Genomic DNA, 22,758 nt, shown 5'->3' with positions numbered 1-22,758 from the left:
TCTGGAACTCCCTGGAGGCTCAGGGATCGTGGACTCAGGAGGAGTCTCTCCTTCCAATAAATATTCTGGAACTAAGAGCGATATTCAAGGCTCTTCAGGTTTGGCCTCAGTTAGCAACTCTGAGGTACATCTGATTTCAGTCGGTCAACATCACGACTGTAGCTTACATCAACCATCGAGGGGGAACAAGAAGTTCCCTAGAGATGTTAGAAGTTTCAAAAATAATTCACTGGGCAGAGATTCACTCTTGCCACCTATCAGCTATCCATATCCCAGGTGTAGAGCACTGGGAGGCGGATTTTCTAAGTCGTCAGACTTTTCATCCGGGAGAGTGGGAACTCCATCCGGAGGTATTTGCACAACTGATTCTCCGTTGGGGCAAACCAGAACTGAATCTCATGGCGTCTCGCCAGAACGCCAAGCTTCCGTGTTACGGATCCAGGTCCAGGGATCCCAAGGCGACACTGATAGATACTCTAGCAGCGCACTGGTCTTTCAACCTGGCTTATGTGTTTCCACCGTTTCCTCTGCTCCCTCGACTGATTGCCAAGATCAAGCAGGAGAGAGCATCTGTGATTCTGATAGCACCTGCGTGGCCACGCAGGACCTGGTATGCAGATCTAGTGGACATGTCATCCTTTCCACCATGGTCTCTGCCTCTGAGACAGGACCTTCTACTTCAGGGTCCTTTCAACCATCCAAATCTAATTTCTCTGAGGCTGACTGCCTGGAGATTGAATGCTTGATTTTATCAAAGCGTGGCTTCTCCGAGTCAGTTATTGATACCTTAATAAAGGTACGAAAGCCTGTCACCAGGAAAATTTACCATAAGGTATGGCGTAGATATCTTTATTGGTGTGAATCCAAGGGTTACTCATGGAGTAAGGTCAGGATTCCTAGGATTTTATCTTTTCTCCAAGAAGGTTTGGAAAAAGGATTGTCAGCTAGTTTCTTAAAGTGACAGATTTTTGCTCTGTCTATTCTTTTGCACGAGCGTCTGGCAGATGTTCCAGACGTTCAGGCATTTTGTCAGGCTTTAGTTTGAATCAAACCTGTGTTTAAACCTGTTGCTCCACCATGGAGCTTAAACTTGGTTCTTCAAGGAGTTCCGTTTGAACCTCTTCATTCCATAGATATCAAACTTTTATCTTGGAAAGTTCTTTTTTTTTTTTTTTTTTTTTTTTTTTAGCTATTTCCTCGGCTCGTAGAGGTCTCTGAGCTATCTGCCTTACAATGTGATTCTCCTTATCTGATTTTTCACACGGATAAGGTAGTCCTGCGTACCAAACCTGGGTTCTTACCTAAGGTGGTATCTAACAAGAATATCAATCAAGAGATTGTGGTTCCATCCTTGTGTTACACAATCTGGACGTGGTCTGTGCTTTAAAGTTTTACTTACAAGCTACTTAAGATTTTCGTCAAACATCTGCTTTGTTTGTTGTCTACTCTGGACAGAGGAGAGGTCAAAAGGCTTTGGCAACCTCTCTTTCTTTTTGGCTAAGAAGCTTAATCCGCTTAGCCTATGAGACTGCTGGACAGCAGCCTCCTGAAAGGATTACAGCTCATTCCACTAGAGCTGTGGCTTCCACTTGGGCCTTTAAAAATGAGGCTTCTGTTGAACAGATTTGCAAGGCGGCGACTTGGTCTTCGCTTCATACTTTTTCAAAATTTTACAAATTTGATACTTTTTGCTTCTTCGGAGGCTATATTTGGGAGACAGGTTTTACAGGCAGTGGTTCCTTCCATTTAAGTTCCTGCCTTGTCCCTCCCTTCATCCGTGTACTTTAGCTTTGGTATTGGTATCCCACAAGTAATGGATGATCCGTGGACTGGATGCACCTTACAAGAGAAAACACAATTTATGCTTACCTGATAAATGTATTTCTCTTGTGGTGTATCCAGTCCACGGCCCGCCCTGTCATTTTAAGGCAGGTAATTTTTAAATTTAAACTACAGTAACCACTACACCCTATGGTTCCTATTTTCTCGGCTTGTTTTCGGTCGAATGACTGGCTATGACAGTTAGCGGAGGAGCTATATTACAGCTCTGCTGTGGGTGTCCTCTTGCAACTTCCTGTTGGGAATGAGAATATCCCACAAGTAATGGATGATCCGTGGACTGGATACACCACAAGAGAAATAAATTTATCAGGTAAGCATAAATTGTGTTTTTAGTCGCGCAGTGTAAATGTGTAAATGCATATGAATGCCTGTAAAAGTGGCTCCACTGATCTCTCTGCAAAGTGTGTGGTCTCCTTCGAATCAGCAGAGCTTCAGTCTTCCATGTCTACCATTCTGTAGTTCTGTTAGAGGGTGATCCCCCGGATTTATTGCAAGATATTGGGCATAGTTAACGGAGCTCTGGTTTTACACTGCTCTCATGGCAGCTTCCGGCTCTGCCCCCGGAAGTTGCGTCATTTTTTACGGGGTTTTTTTTTTGCGCCAAAAGTGTCGGCGTTACCGGATGTGGCGTCATTTTTGGCGCCAAAAGCATTTAGGCGCCAAATAATGTGGGCATCTTTTTTGGCGCAAAAAAATATGGGCGTCATTATTGTCTCCACATTATTTAAGTCTCATTGTTTATTGCTTCTGGTTGCTAGAAGCTTGTTCACTGGCATTTTTTCCCATTCCTGAAACTGTCATTTAAGGAATTTGATCAATTTTGCTTTATATGTTGTTTTTCTATTACATATTGCAAGATGTCCCAGATTGACCCTGAGTCAGAAGATACTTCTGGAAAATCGCTGCCTGATGCTGGATCTACCAAAGTTACGTGTATTTGCTGAAAACTTGTGGTATCTGTTCCTCCAGCTGTTGTTTGTAATGAATGTCATGACAAACTTGTTAATGCAGATAATATTTCCTTTAGTAATGTTACATTACCTGTTGTTGTTCCATCAACTTCTAATACTCAGAGTGTTCCTGTTAACATAAGAGATTTTGTTTCTAAATCCATTAAGAAGGCTATGTCTGTTATTCCTCCTTCTAGTAAACGTAAAAGGTCTTTTAAAACTTCTCATTTTTCAGATGAATTTTTAAATGAACATCATCATTCTGATTCTGATAATGACTCCTCTGGTTCAGAGGATTCTGTTTCAGAGGTTGATGCTGATAAATCTTCATATTTGTTCAAAATGGAATTTATTCGTTCTTTACTTAAAGAAGTCTTAATTGCATTAGAAATAGAGGATTCTGGTCCTCTTGATACTAAATCTAAACGTTTAAATAAGGTTTTTAAATCTCCTGTAGTTATTCCAGAAGTTTTTCCTGTCCCTGATGCTATTTCTGAAGTAATCTCCAGGGAATGGAATAATTTGGGTAATTCATTTACTCCTCCTAAACGTTTTAAGCAATTATATCCTGTGCCATCTGACAGATTAGAGTTTTGGGACAAAATCCCTAAGGTTGATGGGGCTATCTCTACTCTTGCTAAGCGTACTACTATTCCTACGGCAGATAGTACTTCCTTTAAGGATCCTTTAGATAGGAAAATTGAATCCTTTCTAAGAAAAGCTTACTTATGTTCAGGTAATCTTCTTAGACCTGCTATATCTTTAGCGGATGTTCCTGCAGCTTCAACTTTTTGGTTAGAAGCTTTAGCGCAACAAGTAACAGATCATAATTCTCATGGCATTGTTAATCTTCTTCAACATGCTAATAATTTTATTTGTGATGCCATCTTTGATATCATTAGGGTTGATGTCAGGTATATGTCTAGCTATTTTAGCTAGAAGAGCTTTATGGCTTAAAACTTGGAATGCTGATATGTCTTCTAAGTCAACTTTGCTTTCCCTTTCTTTCCAGGATAATAAATTATTTGGTTCTCAGTTGGATTCTATTATTTCAACTGTTACTGGAGGGAAAGGAACTTTTTTACCACAGGATAAAAAATCTAAAGGTAAATTTAGGTCTAATAATCGTTTTCGTTCCTTTCGTCACAATAAGGAACAAAAGCCTGATCCTTCCCCTACTGGAGCGGTATCAGTTTGGAAATCATCTCCAGTCTTGAATAAATCCAAGCCTTTTAGAAAGCCAAAGCCAGCTCCTAAGTCCACATGAAGGTGCGGCCCTCATTCCAGCCCAGCTGGTAGGGGGCAGATTACGATTTTTCAAAGAAATTTGGATCAATTCAATTCACAATCTTTGGATTCAGAACATTGTTTCAGAAGGGTACAGAATAGGCTTCAAGATAAGGCCTCCTGCAAGAAGATTTTTTCTTTCCCGTGTCCCAGTAAATCCAGTGAAGGCTCAAGCATTTCTGAAATGTGTTTCAGATCTAGAGTTGGCTGGAGTAATTATGCCAGTTCCAGTTCTGGAACAGGGGCTGGGGTTTTACTCAAATCTCTTCATTGTACCAAAGAAGGAGAATTCCTTCAGACCAGTTCTGGATTTAAAAATATTGAATCATTATGTAAGGATACCAACATTCAAAATGGTAACTATAAGGACTATTCTGCCTTTTGTTCAGCAAGGGCATTATATGTCCAGATTAGATTTACAGGATGCATATCTGCATATTCTGATTCATCCAGATCACTATCAGTTTCTGAGATTCTCTTTCCTAGACAAGCATTACCAGTTTGTGGCTCTGCCGTTTGGCCTAGCAACAGCTCCAAGGATTTTTACAAAGGTTCTCGGTGCCCTTCTGTCTGTAATCAGAGAACAGGGTATTGTGGTATTTCTTTATTTGGACAATATCTTGGTACTTGCTCTGTCTTCTCATTTAGCAGAATCTCATACGAATCGACTTGTATTTTTCTTCGAGATCATGGTTGGAGGATCAATTTACCGAAAAGTTCATTGATTCCTCAGACAAGGGTAACCTTTTTAGGTTTCCAAATAGATTCAGTGTCCATGACTCTGTCTCTGACAGACAAGAGACGTCTAAAATTGGTTTCAGCTTATCGAAACCTTCAGTCTCAATCATTCTCTTCGGTAGCCTTATGCATGGAAATTCTAGGTCTTATGACTGCTGCATCGGACGCGATCCCCTTTGCTCGTTTTCACATGCGACCTCTTCAGCTTTGTATGCTGAATCAGTGGTGCAGGGATTATGCAAAGATATCCCAATTAATATCTTTAAAACCGATTGTACGACACTTTCTGATGTGGTGGACAGATCACCATCGTTTAGTTCAGGGGGCTTCTTTTGTTCTTCCAACCTGGACTGTGATTTCAACAGATGCAAGTCTGACAGGTTGGGGAGCTGTTTGGGGGTTTCTGACAGCACAGGGGGTTTCTGACAGCACAAGGGGTTTGGGAATCTCAGGAGGTGAGATTACCAATTAATAATTTTGGAACTCCGTGCAATTTTCAGAGCTCTTCAGTCATGGCCTCTTCTAAAGAGAGAGTCGTTCATTTGTTTTCAGACGGACAATGTCACAACTGTGGCATATATCAATCATCAAGGAGGGACTCACAGTCCTCTGGCTATGAAAGAAGTATCTCGAATACTGGTGTGGGCGGAATCCAGCTCCGGTCTAATTTCTGCGGTTCATATCCCAGGTATAGACAATTGGGAAGCGGATTATCTCAGTCGCCAAACGTTAGATCCGGGCGAATGGTCTCTTCACCCAGAGGTATTTCTTCAGTTTGTTCAGATGTGGGGACTTCCAGAAATAGATCTGATGGCTTCTCATCTAAACAAGAAGCTTCCCAGGTATCTGTCCAGATCCAGGGATCCTCAGGCGGAAGCAGTGGATGCATTGTCACTTCCTTGGAAGTATCATCCTGCCTATATCTTTCCGCCTCTAGTTCTTCTTCCAAGAGTAATTTCCAAGATTCTGAAGGAATGCTCGTTTGTTCTGCTGGTGGCTCCAGCATGGCCTCACAGGTTTTGGTATGCGGATCTTGTCCGGATGGCCACTTGCCAACTGTGGACTCTAACATTAAGACCAGACCTTCTGTCGCAAGGTCCTCTTTTCCATCAGGATCTCAAATCCTTAAATTTGAAGGTATGGAGATTGAACGCTTGATTCTCAGTCAAAGAGGTTTCTCTGACTCTGTGATTAATACTATGTTACAGGCTCGTAAATATGTATCTAGGAAGATATATTATCGAGTCTGGAAGATTTACATTTCTTGGTGTCTTTCTCATCATTTTTCCTGGCATTCTTTTAGAATTCCGAGAATTTTACAGTTTCTTCAGGATGGTTTGGATAAAGGTTTGTCTGCAAGTTCCTTGAAAGGGCAAATCTCTGCTCTTTCTGTTCTTTTTCACAGAAAGATTGCTAATCTTCCTGATATTCATTGTTTTGTACAAGCTTTGGTTCGTATAAAACCCGTTATTAAGTCAATTTCTCCTCCTTGGAGTTTGAATTTGGTTCTGGGGGCTCTTCAAGCTCCTCCGTTTGAACCTATGCATTCACTGGACATTAAATTACTTTCTTGGAAAGTTTTGTTTCTTTTGTCCATCTCTTCTGCTAGAAGAGTTTCTGAATTATCTGCTCTTTCTTGTGAATCTCCTTTTCTGATTTTTCATCAGGATAAGGCGGTGTTGCGAACTTCTTTTAAATTTTTACCTAAGGTTGTGAATTCTAACAACATTAGTAGAGACATTGTGGTTCCTTCATTGTGTCCTAATCCTAAGAATTCTAAGGAGAGATCATTGCATTCTTTGGATGTAGTTAGAGCTTTGAAATATTATGTTGAAGCTACTAAGAATTTACGAAAGACTTCTAGTCTATTTGTTATCTTTTCCGGTTCTAGGAAAGGTCAGAAGGCCTCTGCCATTTCTTTGGCGTCTTGGTTGAAATCTTTAATTCATCATGCTTATGTCGAGTCGGGTAAAACTCCGCCTCAAAGGATTACAGCTCATTCTACTAGGTCAGTTTCTACTTCCTGGGCGTTTAGGAATGAAGCTTCGGTTAATCAGATTTGCAAAGCAGCAACTTGGTCTTCTTTGCATACTTTTACTAAATTCTACCATTTTGATGTGTTTTCTTCTTCTGAAGCAGTTTTTGGTAGAAAAGTTCTTCAGGCAGCTGTTTCAGTTTGATTCTTCTGCTTATAATTTCAGTTTTTTTCATTATAAGATTTAAACTTTATTTTGGGTGTGGATTATTTTCAGCGGAATTGGCTGTCTTTATTTTATCCCTCCCTCTCTAGTGACTCTTGCGTGGAAGATCCACATCTTGGGTATTCATTATCCCATACGTCACTAGCTCATGGACTCTTGCTAATTACATGAAAGAAAACATAATTTATGTAAGAACTTACCTGATAAATTCATTTCTTTCATATTAGCAAGAGTCCATGAGGCCCACCCTTTTTGTGGTGGTTATGATTTTTGTATAAAGCACAATTATTCCAATTTCTTATATTTTTTTATGCTTTCGCACTTTTGTCTTATCACCCCACTTCTTGGCTATGCGTTAAACTGAATTGTGGGTGTTGGTGAGGGGTGTATTTATAGGCATTTTGAGGTTTGGGAAACTTTGCCCCTCCTGGTAGGAATGTATATCCCATACGTCACTAGCTCATGGACTCTTGCTAATATGAAAGAAATGAATTTATCAGGTAAGTTCTTACATAAATTATGTTTTTCCGTATAGTTCAACACAGTCCTGTGTGTAACGATCCCTTTAAATCAGTTTGATTCTGGTGCCGCTTTTCTCTTGGACTGCTGTAGCTTGTCAGTCCTCTGGATACAAAAGCTGTGCCATGAGCAGCACCCATGGCAGGAGTGGAAGTTGAACAAGAGCTGTCTATTATAGAATCCTCTGACACAGTATATGTTATGGATCGTAACAGATATTAACCTATTAAAAATACCAGTAAACAGTATAGAAGATCTTAACAATTTGTTTAAAGAATTTGAAAAATTAATAACAGACAATAAGGATTGGCAAGACTTAATACTATTGGACAACTACAGTATGTAAAACATATCCCCAGAGGCTTAAAGTGATGGTAAATTGTCCAGCATAAAGTCACATATAATGAAAGCTCGTGTGCTAACTGCATATTGATCTGCTTTTAGCATTAAAAAGTCCAATCTAACTTTAATAATTAAGGTTTTTCTCTGGCTCCGGTAACTGCTGTAATGCAGCCTCTGTCACAGAATTTCTCTTTGGCTTCCTTGATTGGCAGTTGTTTAAGCCAATCAGCCTCAGCATGCGCCCCATGTAAAGTATTGACAGCACGTTCCCGTGCTTGTAACTCTGACTCGCTACGCTATTTGCGCATCAGAAACAGTAAACAGTAATTTATGTTGCGCAAATGGCGTAGCAAGTCGTGCAGTTCTTCTTGCAGTCAGTTGAAAGCACGGGAGTGTGCTGTCAATACTTTATATGGGGCGCATAGTGAGGCTCTGATTGGCTAAAACAACTGCCAGTCAAGGAAGCCAAAGAGAAATTATGTGACAGAGGCTGCATTACAGCAGTTGCCGGAGAAAACCTTAATTATTAAAGGTAGATTGGACTTTTTAATGCTAAAAGCAGATCGATATGCTAGTTAACACAGGAGCTTTCATTATATGTGACTTTATGCTGGAGAATTTACCATCACTTTAAGAGTTCATTAATATCCAGCATTTGAGCCAGAGGAAGTGGAGTTTTCCACATAATGGGACTTTGCACTACATGCATGTTCTATAACTTTGATTACAATTTTGATAAAATATAGGGAATATAAGCTAGAAAAACACACAAAGAATATAGTAGATTGTAAGAATAAACTGCATTTTTTTTAAAGGATAAGAAACATGGAGATGCAAATATATAAATATTAATAGAAATAAAATTTTAGAAAAAGAATTTGCCAAAAATGCAGCAAAACTTTAAAGGGATAAAAAAGATTATTCAAGTGATAAAAATACACACGTAAAGAGTTAATAATAAAAAGAAGAAAGTAGGAAATAATGGAATTAATAAATGGAAGATAGGAAATGGTCACAATATCAAAGAAAAAAAACTATCAGACAATCCAAAAACTTCTAAATTTCAACCAACAAATGAAGAAAAACTTAATGAAAATAAACAATATAGTAATACCCCAAGGAGAGTAAATGAGATACCAACGTATAATATATTTAAGTCACGCTATAATAATAGTAATGAATGGGGAAAAGGAGCTAAACCTAAGGAAATTGGAGTGAACTATAGAGAACAGGCAAAGTATGCTGGGGGGAATGATAGGATACATATGAATCATGAATTAAGAAATAAGGATACTAGGGGCTATAAGAATGTGTCAGAACGAATACATTTTTGAGGAGAGGAATTATCACAAACCTCAGAATTACTCTAATCATCCATATTGGAAGGAGACGCTGGGCAATTGGAGACAGGGAGAAGTGCGAAACACAAGAGGTTGGGAACAAAGAGAGGATGCAGGGGAGGAAGTAGAGTCAGGGAGAAACAAGCAAAGAAGGTGGAATTAGAGAAATCAGAAGAAAAAAAATCTATAATTTATCAAGCAGAAACTTAAAGGGAGATGAAATTAGATTGGCCAAAGGCCTAAAATCAGGAATAGGAGAGTAACCCTGCAAGGCAGAGGAATCCGAAACCAAGGGGAGTAAGGAGGGCTACAACCTGAGCTCGGGACTACACCTGTATTAAGCCCCATCTGTTTGACATCACGGACACTTGCCCTGAAAACTGGTAGCTTTGGAAGCGTATAAGGAAAAAAGATTCTTATTAAGGCTCCATTTTTATTTGCTTCTAGTAAGTGTAATACATTGTGTGGGTAGCTTTATGGTAATAAAATTGATACCGTGATTCTCTGGTGCGCCTGTCCCCCTTTTTTTTTTTTAATCTATCAGGACATTGTGGTTCCTTCCTTGTGTCCTAATCCTCCATCGAAGGAACGCTTACTTCACAATTTGGATGTGGTTCGTGCCTTGAAGTTCTATCTTCAGGCTACTAAGGAGTTAAGACTATTTTCCTCTTTGTTGTCTATTTGGGGAAGCGTAAGGGGCAGAATGCTACTTAGACTTCCCTATCTTTTTGGTTAAGGAGTGTCATCCGCTGTCTCGTAAGCTAAGCGGGACATCGTCGTCCTGAGAGGATAGCGGCTCGTTCCACTAGAGCAGTGGCTTCCTCTTGGGAGAACGAGGCCTCTATGAATCAGATATGTAAGGCAGCTACCTGGTCCTCCTTACATACTTTTTCAAAATTTTACAAGTTTGATGTTTTTGCTTCGGCTGAAGCAGCTTTCGGGAGAAAATTTTTGTTCCCTCCCATTATTCATTCAGTGTCCTCTGGAGATTGGGTATAGTTTTCCCAACAGTAAGGAATGAAGTCGTGGACTCTCCCTATCTTAGGAAGGCAAGCTCTGGTGTCTTTGCCTCCTCCTCGTGGCCAGGTGTTGTATTTCCCAACAGTAAGGAATGAAGCAGTGGACTCTCCCTATCCGGAAAGAATGGAATTTATCTGGTAAGCATAAAGTGTTTTTTTATCCCTATTCTTGTTAGTAACATCATATTCTGGAGATTATATAAGACTTAGGGCTTATCTTTTCTTCACTAATATGCATATTAAAGGTTATGAGGGAATATTGTCTTTTGATGAATCTTCCCTATGCTTGGGAATTTTATTTACATATTTTACACACACACACACACACACATAATTTCTACATAGTGATGTTGCTCTTTGTTTACCTGTTCTGTACAGGAATCTGTGTATTTATCTCTCTCATGTTGAGTGGATTTTATCTTCCATTAAATGTTTAGTATCATATTATTTCATGTTCTCATATTGAGGTGTTCATTACTCATGTCTGGAACATGACCGGGTTCCGTATTGTACTCTTTCTTAGTGTTCTTAGGACACTAATTTATTTGTATTCCTATGTTTTTATTTATAGGAATACAATATTTTTATTCCCTCATATTGAGGTGACAATTGCCAATGTTTGTGAACTGTATGTTTTCATGTAGCATACTCAAGGATATTTCTAGCAGGACCCCGTGGTTCACAGCTGTACGGTATTTGGTCCTGTTCTGGTGGAATCATTTCCATGGTTTCTGGTGGAAATGGGGCTTTCCTGGCTCTGGACTAGGAGGGTAGACGCAAGGGTCGCCAAAGTGCTAATTTTCTAATCCTAACTTGAATTGAGGATCCAAGAATTTACATACTAATTACTTCCTTTGATCCTCAATTCAATGGGTGCCTGTAGAGCAACCTTGGGCCCCCAGATGTTTTGGAAGTGCATTTCCCATGATGCTGACTCTTTAGACTGTCTGAGCATCAGGGGGAATGTAGTTCCTAAACATCTGGGGGCCCAAAGTTGCTGACCCCTGCTGTAGTGGATAGATACAAATTCTTGGCTAGTGAATGGTTAATTCATTCTAGTCCCCAAATTTGTGGTAGCTGCAGCTGGTAGATGTGATTAACCACTACTGCACATAAAGAAACGGAAAGGCAATGCAGATTCAAGGGGGAAAAGTAAAAATGTACTGCTAAAAACACCTGCTTCAGTAAACTGACACTTACAAAAAGATAACAATCAAATGCATCTCATGAAATAAAAGCTCTGTAAGCTGTTGCCCGTACATCAACTCTTACCAGCCAGCAAGCAACCAGAACCCGTGCCCCTTAGAAAGCAACCCCTGTCTGTTAGTGTTTTAAATTCTGAGCATCACTAGCTCCTACTTGGCAGGCCTACGGATGCCTGGAAGGCCCAAATGATCATAACGTGTTTTCTTCCTTAAGAGATAAGCATAACCCACAAGTATGGGTTTAAGTTATGCTGTGCCTGTGCTAGCTTCAGAATTTTTTTGTTGTTGTTACTTGATACTTGTTTTAATTAATAACAGAGAACGGTTAAAGTTTTCTCCAACATAGGTGTGTCCGGTCCACGGCGTCATCCTTACTTGTGGGATATTCTCTTCCCCAACAGGAAATGGCAAAGAGCCCAGCAAAGCTGGTCACATGATCCCTCCTAGGCTCCGCCTACCCCAGTCATTCTCTTTGCCGTTGTACAGGCAACATCTCCACGGAGATGGCTTAGAGTTTTTTAGTGTTTAACTGTAGTTTTTATTATTCAATCAAGAGTTTATTTTAAAATAGTGCTGGTATGTACTATTTACTCTGAAACAGAAAAGAGATGAAGATTTCTGTTTGTAAGAGGAAAATGATTTTAGCAACCGTTACTAAAATCCATGGCTGTTCCACACAGGACTGTTGAGAGGAATTAACTTCAGTTGGGGGAACAGTGAGCAGTCTTTTGCTGCTTGAGGTATGACGCATTCTAACAAGACGATGTAATGCTGGAAGCTGTCATTTTCCCTATGGGATCCGGTAAGCCATGTTTATTCAGAAAGTAAATAAGGGCTTCACAAGGGCTTATTAAGACTGTAGACTTTTTCTGGGCTAAATCGATTCATATATTACACATATTTAGCCTTGAGGAATCATTTAATCTGGGTATTTTGGTAAAATAATATCGGCGCCGGTATTGCGCACTTGTTTTTGAGAGGCATGACATGCAGTCGCATGTGTGAGGAGCTCTGATACATAGAAAAGACTTTCTGAAGGCATCATTTGGTATCGTATTCCCCTTTGGGCTTGGTTGGGTCTCAGCAAAGCAGATACCAGGGACTGTAAAGGGGTTAAAGTTAAAAACGGCTCCGGTTCCGTTATTTTAAGGGTTAAAGCTTCCAAATTTGGTGTGCAATACTTTTAAGGCTTTAAGACACTGTGGTGAAATTTTGGTGAATTTTGAACAATTCCTTCATACTTTTTCGCAATTGCAGTAATAAAGTGTGTTCAGTTTAAAATTTAAAGTGACAGTAACGGTTTTATTTTAAAACGTTTTTTGTACTTTGTTATCAAGTTTATGCCTGTTTAACATGTCTGAACTACCAGATAGACTGTGTTCTGAATGTGGGGAAGCCAGGGTTCCTTCTCATTTAAATAAATGTGATTTATGTGACACTGAAAATGATGCCCAAGATGATTCCTCAAGTGAGGGGAGTAAGCATGGTACTGCATCATTCCCTCCTTCGTCTACACGAGTCTTGCCCACTCAGGAGGCCCCTAGTACATCTAGCGCGCCAATACTCCTTACTATGCAACAATTAACGGCTGTAATGGATAATTCTATCAAAAACATTTTAGCCAAAATGCCCACTTATCAGCGTAAGCGCGACTGCTCTGTTTTAGATACTGAAGAGCATGAGGACGCTGATGATAATGGTTCTGAAATGCCCCTACACCAGTCTGAGGGGGCCAGGGAGGTTTTGTCTGAGGGAGAAATTTCAGATTCAGGGAAAATTTCTCAACAAGCTGAACCCGATGTGATTACATTTAAATTTAAGTTGGAACATCTCCGCGCTCTGCTTAAGGAGGTATTATCCACTCTGGATGATTGTGAGAATTTGATCATCCCAGAGAAACTATGTAAAATGGACAAGTTCCTAGAGGTCCCGGGGCTCCCAGAAGCTTTTCCTATACCCAAGCGGGTGGCGGACATTGTAAATAAAGAATGGGAAAGGCCCGGTATACCTTTCGTCCCTCCCCCCATATTTAAAAAATTGTTTCCTATGGTCGACCCCAGAAAGGACTTATGGCAGACAGTCCCCAAGGTCGAGGGAGCGGTTTCTACTTTAAACAAACGCACCACTATACCCATAGAAGATAGTTGTGCTTTCAAAGATCCTATGGATAAAAAATTAGAAGGTTTGCTTAAAAAGATGTTTGTTCAGCAAGGTTACCTTCTACAACCAATTTCATGCATTGTCCCTGTCACTACAGCCGCGTGTTTCTGGTTCGATGAACTAGTTAAGGCGATCGATAGTGATTCTCCTCCTTATGAGGAGATTATGGACAGAATCCGTGCTCTCAAATTGGCTAATTCTTTCACCCTAGACGCCACTTTGCAATTGGCTAGGTTAGCGGCGAAAAATTCTGGGTTTGCTATTGTGGCGCGCAGAGCGCTTTGGTTGAAATCTTGGTCAGCGGATGCGTCTTCCAAGAACAAACTACTTAACATTCCTTTCAAGGGGAAAACGCTGTTTGGCCCTGACTTGAAAGAGATTATGTCTGATATCACTGGGGGTAAGGGCCACGCCCTTCCTCAGGATAGGTCTTTCAAGGCCAAAAATAAACCTAATTTTCGTCCCTTTCGTAGAAACGGACCAGCCCCAAGTGCTACGTCCTCTAAGCAAGAGGGTAATACTCCTCAAGCCAAGCCAGCCTGGAGACCAATGCAAGGCTGGAACAAGGGAAAGCAGGCCAAGAAACCTGCCACTGCTACCAAGACAGCATGAAATGTTGGCCCCCGATCCGGGACCGGATCTGGTGGGGGGCAGACTCTCTCTCTTCGCTCAGGCTTGGGCAAGAGATGTTCTGGATCCTTGGGCACTAGAAATAGTCTCCCAAGGTTATCTTCTGGAATTCAAGGGGCTTCCCCCAAGGGGGAGGTTCCACAGGTCTCAATTGTCTTCAGACCACATAAAAAGACAGGCATTCTTACATTGTGTAGAAGACCTGCTAAAAATGGGAGTGATTCATCCTGTTCCATTAGGAGAACAAGGGATGGGGTTCTACTCCAATCTGTTCATAGTTCCCAAAAAAGAGGGAACGTTCAGACCAATCTTAGATCTCAAGATCTTAAACAAGTTTCTCAAGGTTCCATCGTTCAAGATGGAAACCATTCGAACAATTCTTCCTTCCATCCAGGAAGGTCAATTCATGACCACGGTGGATTTAAAGGATGCGTATCTACATATTCCTATCCACAAGGAACATCATCGGTTCCTAAGGTTCGCATTCCTGGACAAGCATTACCAGTTCGTGGCGCTTCCTTTCGGATTAGCCACTGCTCCAAGGATTTTCACAAAGGTACTAGGGTCCCTTCTAGCGGTGCTAAGACCAAGGGGCATTGCAGTAGTACCTTACTTGGACGACATTCTGATTCAAGCGTCGTCCCTTCCTCAAGCAAAGGCTCACACGGACATAGTCCTGGCCTTTCTCAGATCTCACGGATGGAAAGTGAACGTGGAAAAGAGTTCTCTATCTCCGTCGACAAGGGTTCCCTTCTTGGGAACAATAATAGACTCCTTAGAAATGAGGATTTTTCTGACAGAGGCCAGAAAAACAAAACTTCTAAACTCTTGTCGGACACTTCATTCCGTTCCTCTTCCTTCCATAGCGCAGTGCATGGAAGTAATAGGTTTGATGGTAGCGGCAATGGACATAGTTCCTTTTGCGCGCATTCATCTAAGACCATTACAACTGTGCATGCTCAGTCAGTGGAATGGGGACTATACAGACTTGTCTCCGAAGATACAAGTAAATCAGAGGTCCAGAGACTCACTCCGTTGGTGGCTGTCCCTGGACAACCTGTCACAAGGGATGACCTTCCGCAGACCAGAGTGGGTCATTGTCACGACCGACGCCAGTCTGATGGGCTGGGGCGCGGTCTGGGGATCCCTGAAAGCTCAGGGTCTTTGGTCTTGGGAAGAGTCTCTTCTACCGATAAATATTCTGGAACTGAGAGCGATATTCAATGCTCTCAAGGCTTGGCCTCAGCTAGCGAAGGCCAAGTTCATACGGTTTCAATCAGACAACATGACGACTGTTGCGTACATCAACCATCAGGGGGGAACAAGGAGTTCCCTGGCGATGGAAGAAGTGACCAAAATCATTCAATGGGCGGAGACTCGCTCCTGCCACCTGTCTGCAATCCACATCCCAGGAGTGGAAAATTGGGAAGCGGATTTTCTGAGTCGTCAGACATTGCATCCGGGGGAGTGGGAACTCCATCCGGAAATCTTTGCCCAAATCACTCAACTGTGGGGCATTCCAGACATGGATCTGATGGCCTCTCGTCAGAACTTCAAGGTTCCTTGCTACGGGTCCAGATCCAGGGATCCCAAGGCGACTCTAGTAGATGCACTAGTAGCACCTTGGACCTTCAAACTAGCTTATGTATTCCCGCCGTTTCCTCTCATCCCCAGGCTGGTAGCCAGGATCCATCAGGAGAGGGCGTCGGTGATCTTGATAGCTCCTGCGTGGCCACGCAGGACTTGGTATGCAGATCTGGTGAATATGTCATCGGCTCCACCATGGAAGCTACCTTTGAGACGAGACCTTCTTGTTCAAGGTCCGTTCGAACATCCGAATCTGGTCTCACTCCAGCTGACTGCTTGGAGATTGAACGCTTGATTTTATCAAAACGAGGGTTCTCAGATTCTGTTATTGATACTCTTGTTCAGGCCAGAAAGCCTGTAACTAGAAAAATTTACCACAAAATATGGAAAAAATATATCTGTTGGTGTGAATCTAAAGGATTCCCCTGGGACAAGGTAAAGATTCCTAAGATTCTATCCTTTCTCCAAGAAGGATTGGAGAAAGGATTATCTGCAAGTTCCTTGAAGGGACAGATTTCTGCCTTGTCTGTGTTACTTCACAAAAAGCTGGCAGCTGTGCCAGATGTTCAAGCCTTTGTTCAGGCTCTGGTTAGAATCAAGCCTGTTTACAAACCTTTGACTCCTCCTTGGAGTCTCAACTTAGTTCTTTCAGTTCTTCAGGGGGTTCCGTTTGAACCCTTACATTCCGTTGATATTAAGTTATTATCTTGGAAAGTTTTGTTTTTGGTTGCAATTTCTTCTGCTAGAAGAGTTTCAGAATTATCTGCTCTGCAGTGTTCTCCTCCTTATCTGGTGTTCCATGCAGATAAGGTGGTTTTACGTACTAAACCTGGTTTTCTTCCAAAAGTTGTTTCTAACAAAAACATTAACCAGGAGATAGTCGTTGTGTCCGAAACCAGTTTCGAAGAAGGAACGTTTGTTGCACAATTTGGATGTTGTTGGCGCTCTAAAATTCTATTTAGATGCTACAAAGGATTTTAGACAAACATCTTCCTTGTTTGTTGTTTATTCTGGTAAAAGGAGAGGTCAAAAAGCAACTTCTACCTCTCTCTCTTTTTGGATTAAAAGCATCATCAGATTGGCTTACGAGACTGCCGGACGGCAGCCTCCTGAAAGAATCACAGCTCATTCCACTAGGGCTGTGGCTTCCACATGGGCCTTCAAGAACGAGGCTTCTGTTGATCAGATATGTAGGGCAGCGACTTGGTCTTCACTGCACACTTTTACCTAATTTTACAAGTTTGATACTTTTGCTTCTTCTGAGGCTGTTTTTGGGAGAAAGGTTTTGCAAGCCGTGGTGCCTTCCATTTAGGTGACCTGATTTGCTCCCTCCCTTCATCCGTGTCCTAAAGCTTTGGTATTGGTTCCCACAAGTAAGGATGACGCCGTGGACCGGACACACCTATGTTGGAGAAAACAGAATTTATGTTTACCTGATAAATTACTTTCTCCAACGGTGTGTCCGGTCCACGGCCCGCCCTGGTTTTTTAATCAGGTCTGATAATTTATTTTCTTTAACTACAGTCACCACGGTATCATATGGTTTCTCCTATGCAAATATTCCTCCTTAACGTCGGTCGAATGACTGGGGTAGGCGGAGCCTAGGAGGGATCATGTGACCAGCTTTGCTGGGCTCTTTGCCATTTCCTGTTGGGGAAGAGAATATCCCACAAGTAAGGATGACGCCGTGGACCGGACACACCGTTGGAGAAAGTAATTTATCAGGTAAACATAAATTCTGTTTTTATATTGGGTAATATGTGCAATACAGCCAATACAGTTTACAGTTTGTTTGTTTTTTTTAAAACGGGTGGCCCTCGATTTACACCAGTTCAATTTGCTCCTTTTCAGATTAACAACCTTTTTTTTCAGTCATGTGACTGCTATTGAAAAGCATTGAGAAGCATTGCATTGATTAAAATAGCCAGTAGGTGGAGCTGTCCGCTTGTGTTGCAGCAAAGATGTGCAAAGCCAAGCACAGAAACAGGCTGAAATTAATTAGTCTAGCTAGACATGAGCTATTGAGCAGCTTTCATAGGTCTTCTTTCTATGCATTCGATTCTGGACTGATTTATAGACAGGAACTGTGTGCAGAAAAATGCAAGTAAAGTCTGTGTTTTGATTATTTCATAAGGTTTATAATGCAGTTTAGCAAATGTTTTATGTTCATTTAACTTAGTTTAATTATATATTCTGTGTTGTATGATTATTGGATATTGTTTAAAATGCTGAGTGTTTAGCATTTAAAGTCTTCATTTCAAAGCTTTAAAAATAATGTATTGGGTGTTACTTATGACAATTTGAGAGGGGCCTGGAATCTAACTCCCTCACTTCCCATTGACTTACATTATAAACTGGGTTTCAATTTACAACGGTTTCGATTTACAACCATTCCTTCTGGAACCTAACCCCGGCGTAAACTGAGGGCTACCTGTATTTTAAAGTTGCATTTCTGTTTATGAAACTTGGCTTTATTTAATTTTAAGTTTAATAAAGATGTTATATATCACAACGGCTAAATCTGTGTCTGTATTGCATGTTTAAACCTTAAAGTGAATGTAAATTTTGATGCTAAAGTGCCCGGTTTTTCAAACTTCAATTAAAAACAGGGGCACTTTAATTCATCAAAATTTACATTTCACTCCTGTTGTGAAAAAAATCTTACCTTTTAAACTTCACAGCAGCTCCAGCTTCCTCCACCCGTTTCAAAGCCTCTTCCTGGGTCTAAAATAAGGCATCCGGCGTCCTCCTTGTGAGACCGGAGGAAGCTGGAGCTGCTGTGAAGTTTAAAAGGTAAGTATTTTTTCACAACAGGAGTGAAATGTAAATTTTGATGAATTAAAGTGCCGTTGTTTTTAATCAAACTTTTAAAAACTGGGCACTTTAGCATCAAAATTTACATTCACTTTAATACCATAAATAACAGGTGTTAAGTTTACTCCTGGAGTATATAATCAGTTTTCAAATTATAGAGAAATGCTTAAATAATGTATTACTTTAACTAAACCCCTTAGATTGTAGTCGACTAAAACCTACTGGAGATTTAGTAGACTAAAATCTACTGGCGTTTCAGTCGACTAAATCGAAATTTGCCGTCAAAATTAACACTGATGTATAATAAAAAGACTATGTATTAACACTGAATACAAAATGATTACTAGATTTTTTTCAAACATATTAAAGTTACTTCCAGTTCTCCCCCCCCCCCCATATCATGTGACAGCCATCAGCCCATCACAAACATATGTATATATTGTGAACTTTTTCACTTGCTCAGGAGTAGTTGCTTCTTGATTCAGTGGTGATTTATGGTCTGATGGGAAGGTCACTTGGTTGTAAGTGCAATTTAAATAAATAAATTCTGCAACATCTTGGACAAATACAATATATTCTAGGTCTTTAATATTGTTAGTATATTTAATCATTTATAGGCTCTTCATTATATGTTGCTTGTATCAGAAGTGGAAGAAACAGAAATATTTAAGATATGCCTTGAGTACTGGAACCATCTTGCGGCAGAGCTTTATAGAGAGAGCCCATTCTCAACATCTGCATCACCATTACTTTCTGGTAGCCAGCATTTTGATGTTCCTCCCAGAAGGCAGCTGTACTTGCCAGTTTTATCAAAGGTAATGTGTTTAAAATATAGCTGTTCATATTTATAGTAAGTTTATGAAAATTAATTGTGCAGTTTTCAGAACTCTCTACTAAGTTCTGTACAGTTTTTTTGGGGGGGGGTTCGCCACACAAAATCTAGGATCCACTGTTTGTGTATAGATGTATGCAGGTAATACGTTTTATATATGGTATAGCTGAAAATGTCTACTAGTCCATCACTGGTAAGAAATTGCAGTAGATGAAATTCTAACTTTGCCTATACAGGTATACCCCGCTCATACAGCGGGTTAGGGCCCGGAGCCCCGCTGTAAAGTGAAAACCGCCTTAAAGTGAAACAAGGAGGTTTTAGATTTCTTTTCACTTGCCAGTGTGTTTAAAAACTTGAAAACATGTTTGAACTAACATATATTAGGGGTGCAATAGTGTTACGTTTAACACTAGCACAGCACAGTATACAATTATTATTCAATAAATACTGTACCTGTAAAATAGTGACAATTACTGTAGTAAAATTTGCCAGACTATAACAGTGAGACACAGATTGCACTGTAATGCTGTAAACAGAGTGAACTGCGCATAATAAAATGGTGCCAGTCACTTTTTTCGCAATCTCATGAAGATTACAGCACTGTTTCAAAATCATTGGAGGTTGAACTTCAGCTTCACAAAGCTCTGTATAAGCGAAGCACTGTAAAGTGAGGTATACCTGTATATTTTTTTCATATCTTTATTAAGGACATCTAATTTAACAATACATCTTTATCAACACAGATCCAAAGACAAAGCTTTAAACACCTCTAAAAGTAAATTAAATTTAAACAACTTTGTATATTTAATACGACCTAATAATATACAATAAACCATAATTAATTTAAGTTTACAAAGATGAGCAAAATACGGATGCTGCGATTCATAATCAAAACTGCATCCCTTTAAGGAAATTACAAGGAATAGATTTTTAAATCCTTCTCCTCCCATAATCTCAATTTTTTTTTTTTAAAATCATCTTTCTCACTTCTATAACAAACATATTACTCCTTCCCTCTCTGCCCCGCACATCTATCCTTCCCTCTCCTCAAAATCTTATAGTCAATGTATTCTCAAAAGGTTTTTAAATTTTATTTCTTCAAGTTGGATTGTAATAAAATCTTTCCACAAATTTTTACATCATATTGTTCAATCACAAGTTGGATAAAAACAAGATCTAGCAGTTTGTTTTTGTATCCCTCCAAAATCATATTCCTAGCCATAAGGATAACATCATTTACAAAACACGTTTTGTCTATCGACCATCTTTTAAGAATAAAACCCCTTGAAGCTCTATAACTTCCCCACATTCAACATTGAATGGACTAGTACCTTTTTCCCCTGACCTGGTACATAGCACAAACATATACTATTTATTTATATTTCAAAAAGAAAATCTATTTTTCTGTATATTAGTATTTTTAAATGTAGTTTCTAAACTTCAGTCAGTATATCAGTCATAAAAATGTTGGTAACAGAAAATGAAGCTATTAATTTAAACAATTACTAAAATCGTTTGTTTGTACATAAAACAGAGCTTCAATTAAATGGTTGATGTTAAAAGGGGAATATAATTGATAACTTGCAGGTTGGTGCTGTTTTAAGAAGAAACTGCTTTTATAGATAAAATACATCACAACACATAGTTGTAATCCCTTCGAAATTTTAATAATATAAGGTTATGGAAATAATTACAAGGCTTTTCTGTATATTGCCATCTATTGTGAGAACTATCCAAATACATTAATACATTGTTTTCTGCATTGGTTATCGATGACCAAATTTCCTCCACCGCTTGCTTTATTTGGAACAGTGACTAAAAAAGAATCAATCACTGTATATGTTGAGCAGATCTCTTCATGAATGCTGCAATCAGTGAATAATTAGTGATAATTCTATAAATTTAAATCATTATATACTGTGATATAAAACGAGCAGTTTTTTAGGAAGGTGAACTGCATAAATACAAGCATCCCCTTATCTTATAGTGGACACCGGTTTTGACAGAGTAACAATTCAATACTGAGTAGAAAATAGAATGTCAGTTCTTCAGTTACGCTTTCTTTAAAGGGGTTAGCCGTGCTAAATTGTTAAAATGTAGGTTATTTAAAGGGACAGTATACACTCATTTTCATATAACTGCATGTAATAGACACTACTATAAAGAATAAGATGCAAAGATACTGATATAAAAATCCAGTATAAAACTATTTAAAAAACTTACTTAGAAGCTGTCAGTTTGGCTCTGTTGAAAAGCCCACTGCAAGTGGCAAATAAGACACTTACCCCCCCCCCCCTCCCCCTTCTTTTGCATATGAAAAGACCCTTTACACAAACAGGAGCAAGCTGGAGAAGGTAGCTGACGGTATTCACATAAAACTTTGGGGCTTGGTTAGGAGTCTGAAAATCAGAGCAATGTTATTTAAAAATAAGCAAAACTATACATTAAAAAAAAAAAAAAAACTTTATGGGCTATATAAATAGAACATCTACAAAACATTTATGCAAAGAAAAAATGAGTGTATAATGTGCCTTTAAGAAGTACATGCTTGTGAAATATATATAATCTGGAAATTCTCTTAATTGCTTTTTTAGGTGCGCCTGTTGATGGTCAGTCGCATGGCTAAACCAGAAGAAGTTCTGGTTGTAGAAAATGATCAAGGTGAAGTGGTTAGAGAATTTATGAAGGACACAGATTCCATCAACCTTTACAAGAATATGAGAGAAACACTGGGTATTACATTTTTTTGCAATACTAAGAAAGAAACAATGCTCAAAAGTTGTGTGCATATATTTAATTCTTTATAAATATCTCATGTCTAGACTGGTTTAAAGTATATCTCATTCTTTTCAGGAACGCTTTGTTATAGAGTTGTGTGTCTGTTTTCAAAGTAGGTAGTTAGTTTCTTTTAAGAATTAAAACATTTTTTGTTTGCGTTGATCGATGCAACAGGAATGGTAATTTTTTTATTTTTTTTTAATTATTTACAGCCACTTTGAGATGACTGCCAAGCTCTACCCACTGATATCACGATCTGGGCTGCATATGGCGTCCAAAATCACAAAAGGCTCACTAGTTGGATTCAACAGACTCAATGCTATTCATCAGAGTGCCAAGGTGTAGCCCAGATTGTGATGTCAGTGGGCGGAGCTTGACAACCATTTCAAAGTGGCCAGAAACAATATTCATTATAAAATATTTTTTTTACGGTTTCTGCTGCATGATATAGAAAGGGGTTGCAGGTGGCTATTTGCAACTTAATCTAAGGTAAGATGACTAAGGTGTAGACTGT

The 22,758-nt window shown here is 39.7% G+C and overlaps 1 protein-coding gene across 1 annotated transcript in view; it reads left to right on the top strand.

Moving 5' to 3' along the window:
• The window catches only part of XPO1 (exportin 1), a 443,161-nt gene that overhangs the window by 343,743 nt on the left and 76,660 nt on the right, over nucleotides 1-22,758 (top strand). The window contains exons 12-13 of the mRNA XM_053712052.1: nucleotides 19,252-19,449; nucleotides 22,061-22,199. Coding sequence (XP_053568027.1) covers nucleotides 19,252-19,449; nucleotides 22,061-22,199 — 337 coding nt within the window. The remainder of the gene's footprint in view (nucleotides 1-19,251; nucleotides 19,450-22,060; nucleotides 22,200-22,758) is intronic.

The sequence above is a fragment of the Bombina bombina genome, chromosome 4 (genome assembly GCF_027579735.1).
Source record: "Bombina bombina isolate aBomBom1 chromosome 4, aBomBom1.pri, whole genome shotgun sequence".
Lineage (NCBI taxonomy): Eukaryota > Metazoa > Chordata > Amphibia > Anura > Bombinatoridae > Bombina > Bombina bombina.
Note: the sequence above shows the minus strand (reverse complement) of the source record. Positions and strands in the feature narration are given on the sequence as shown.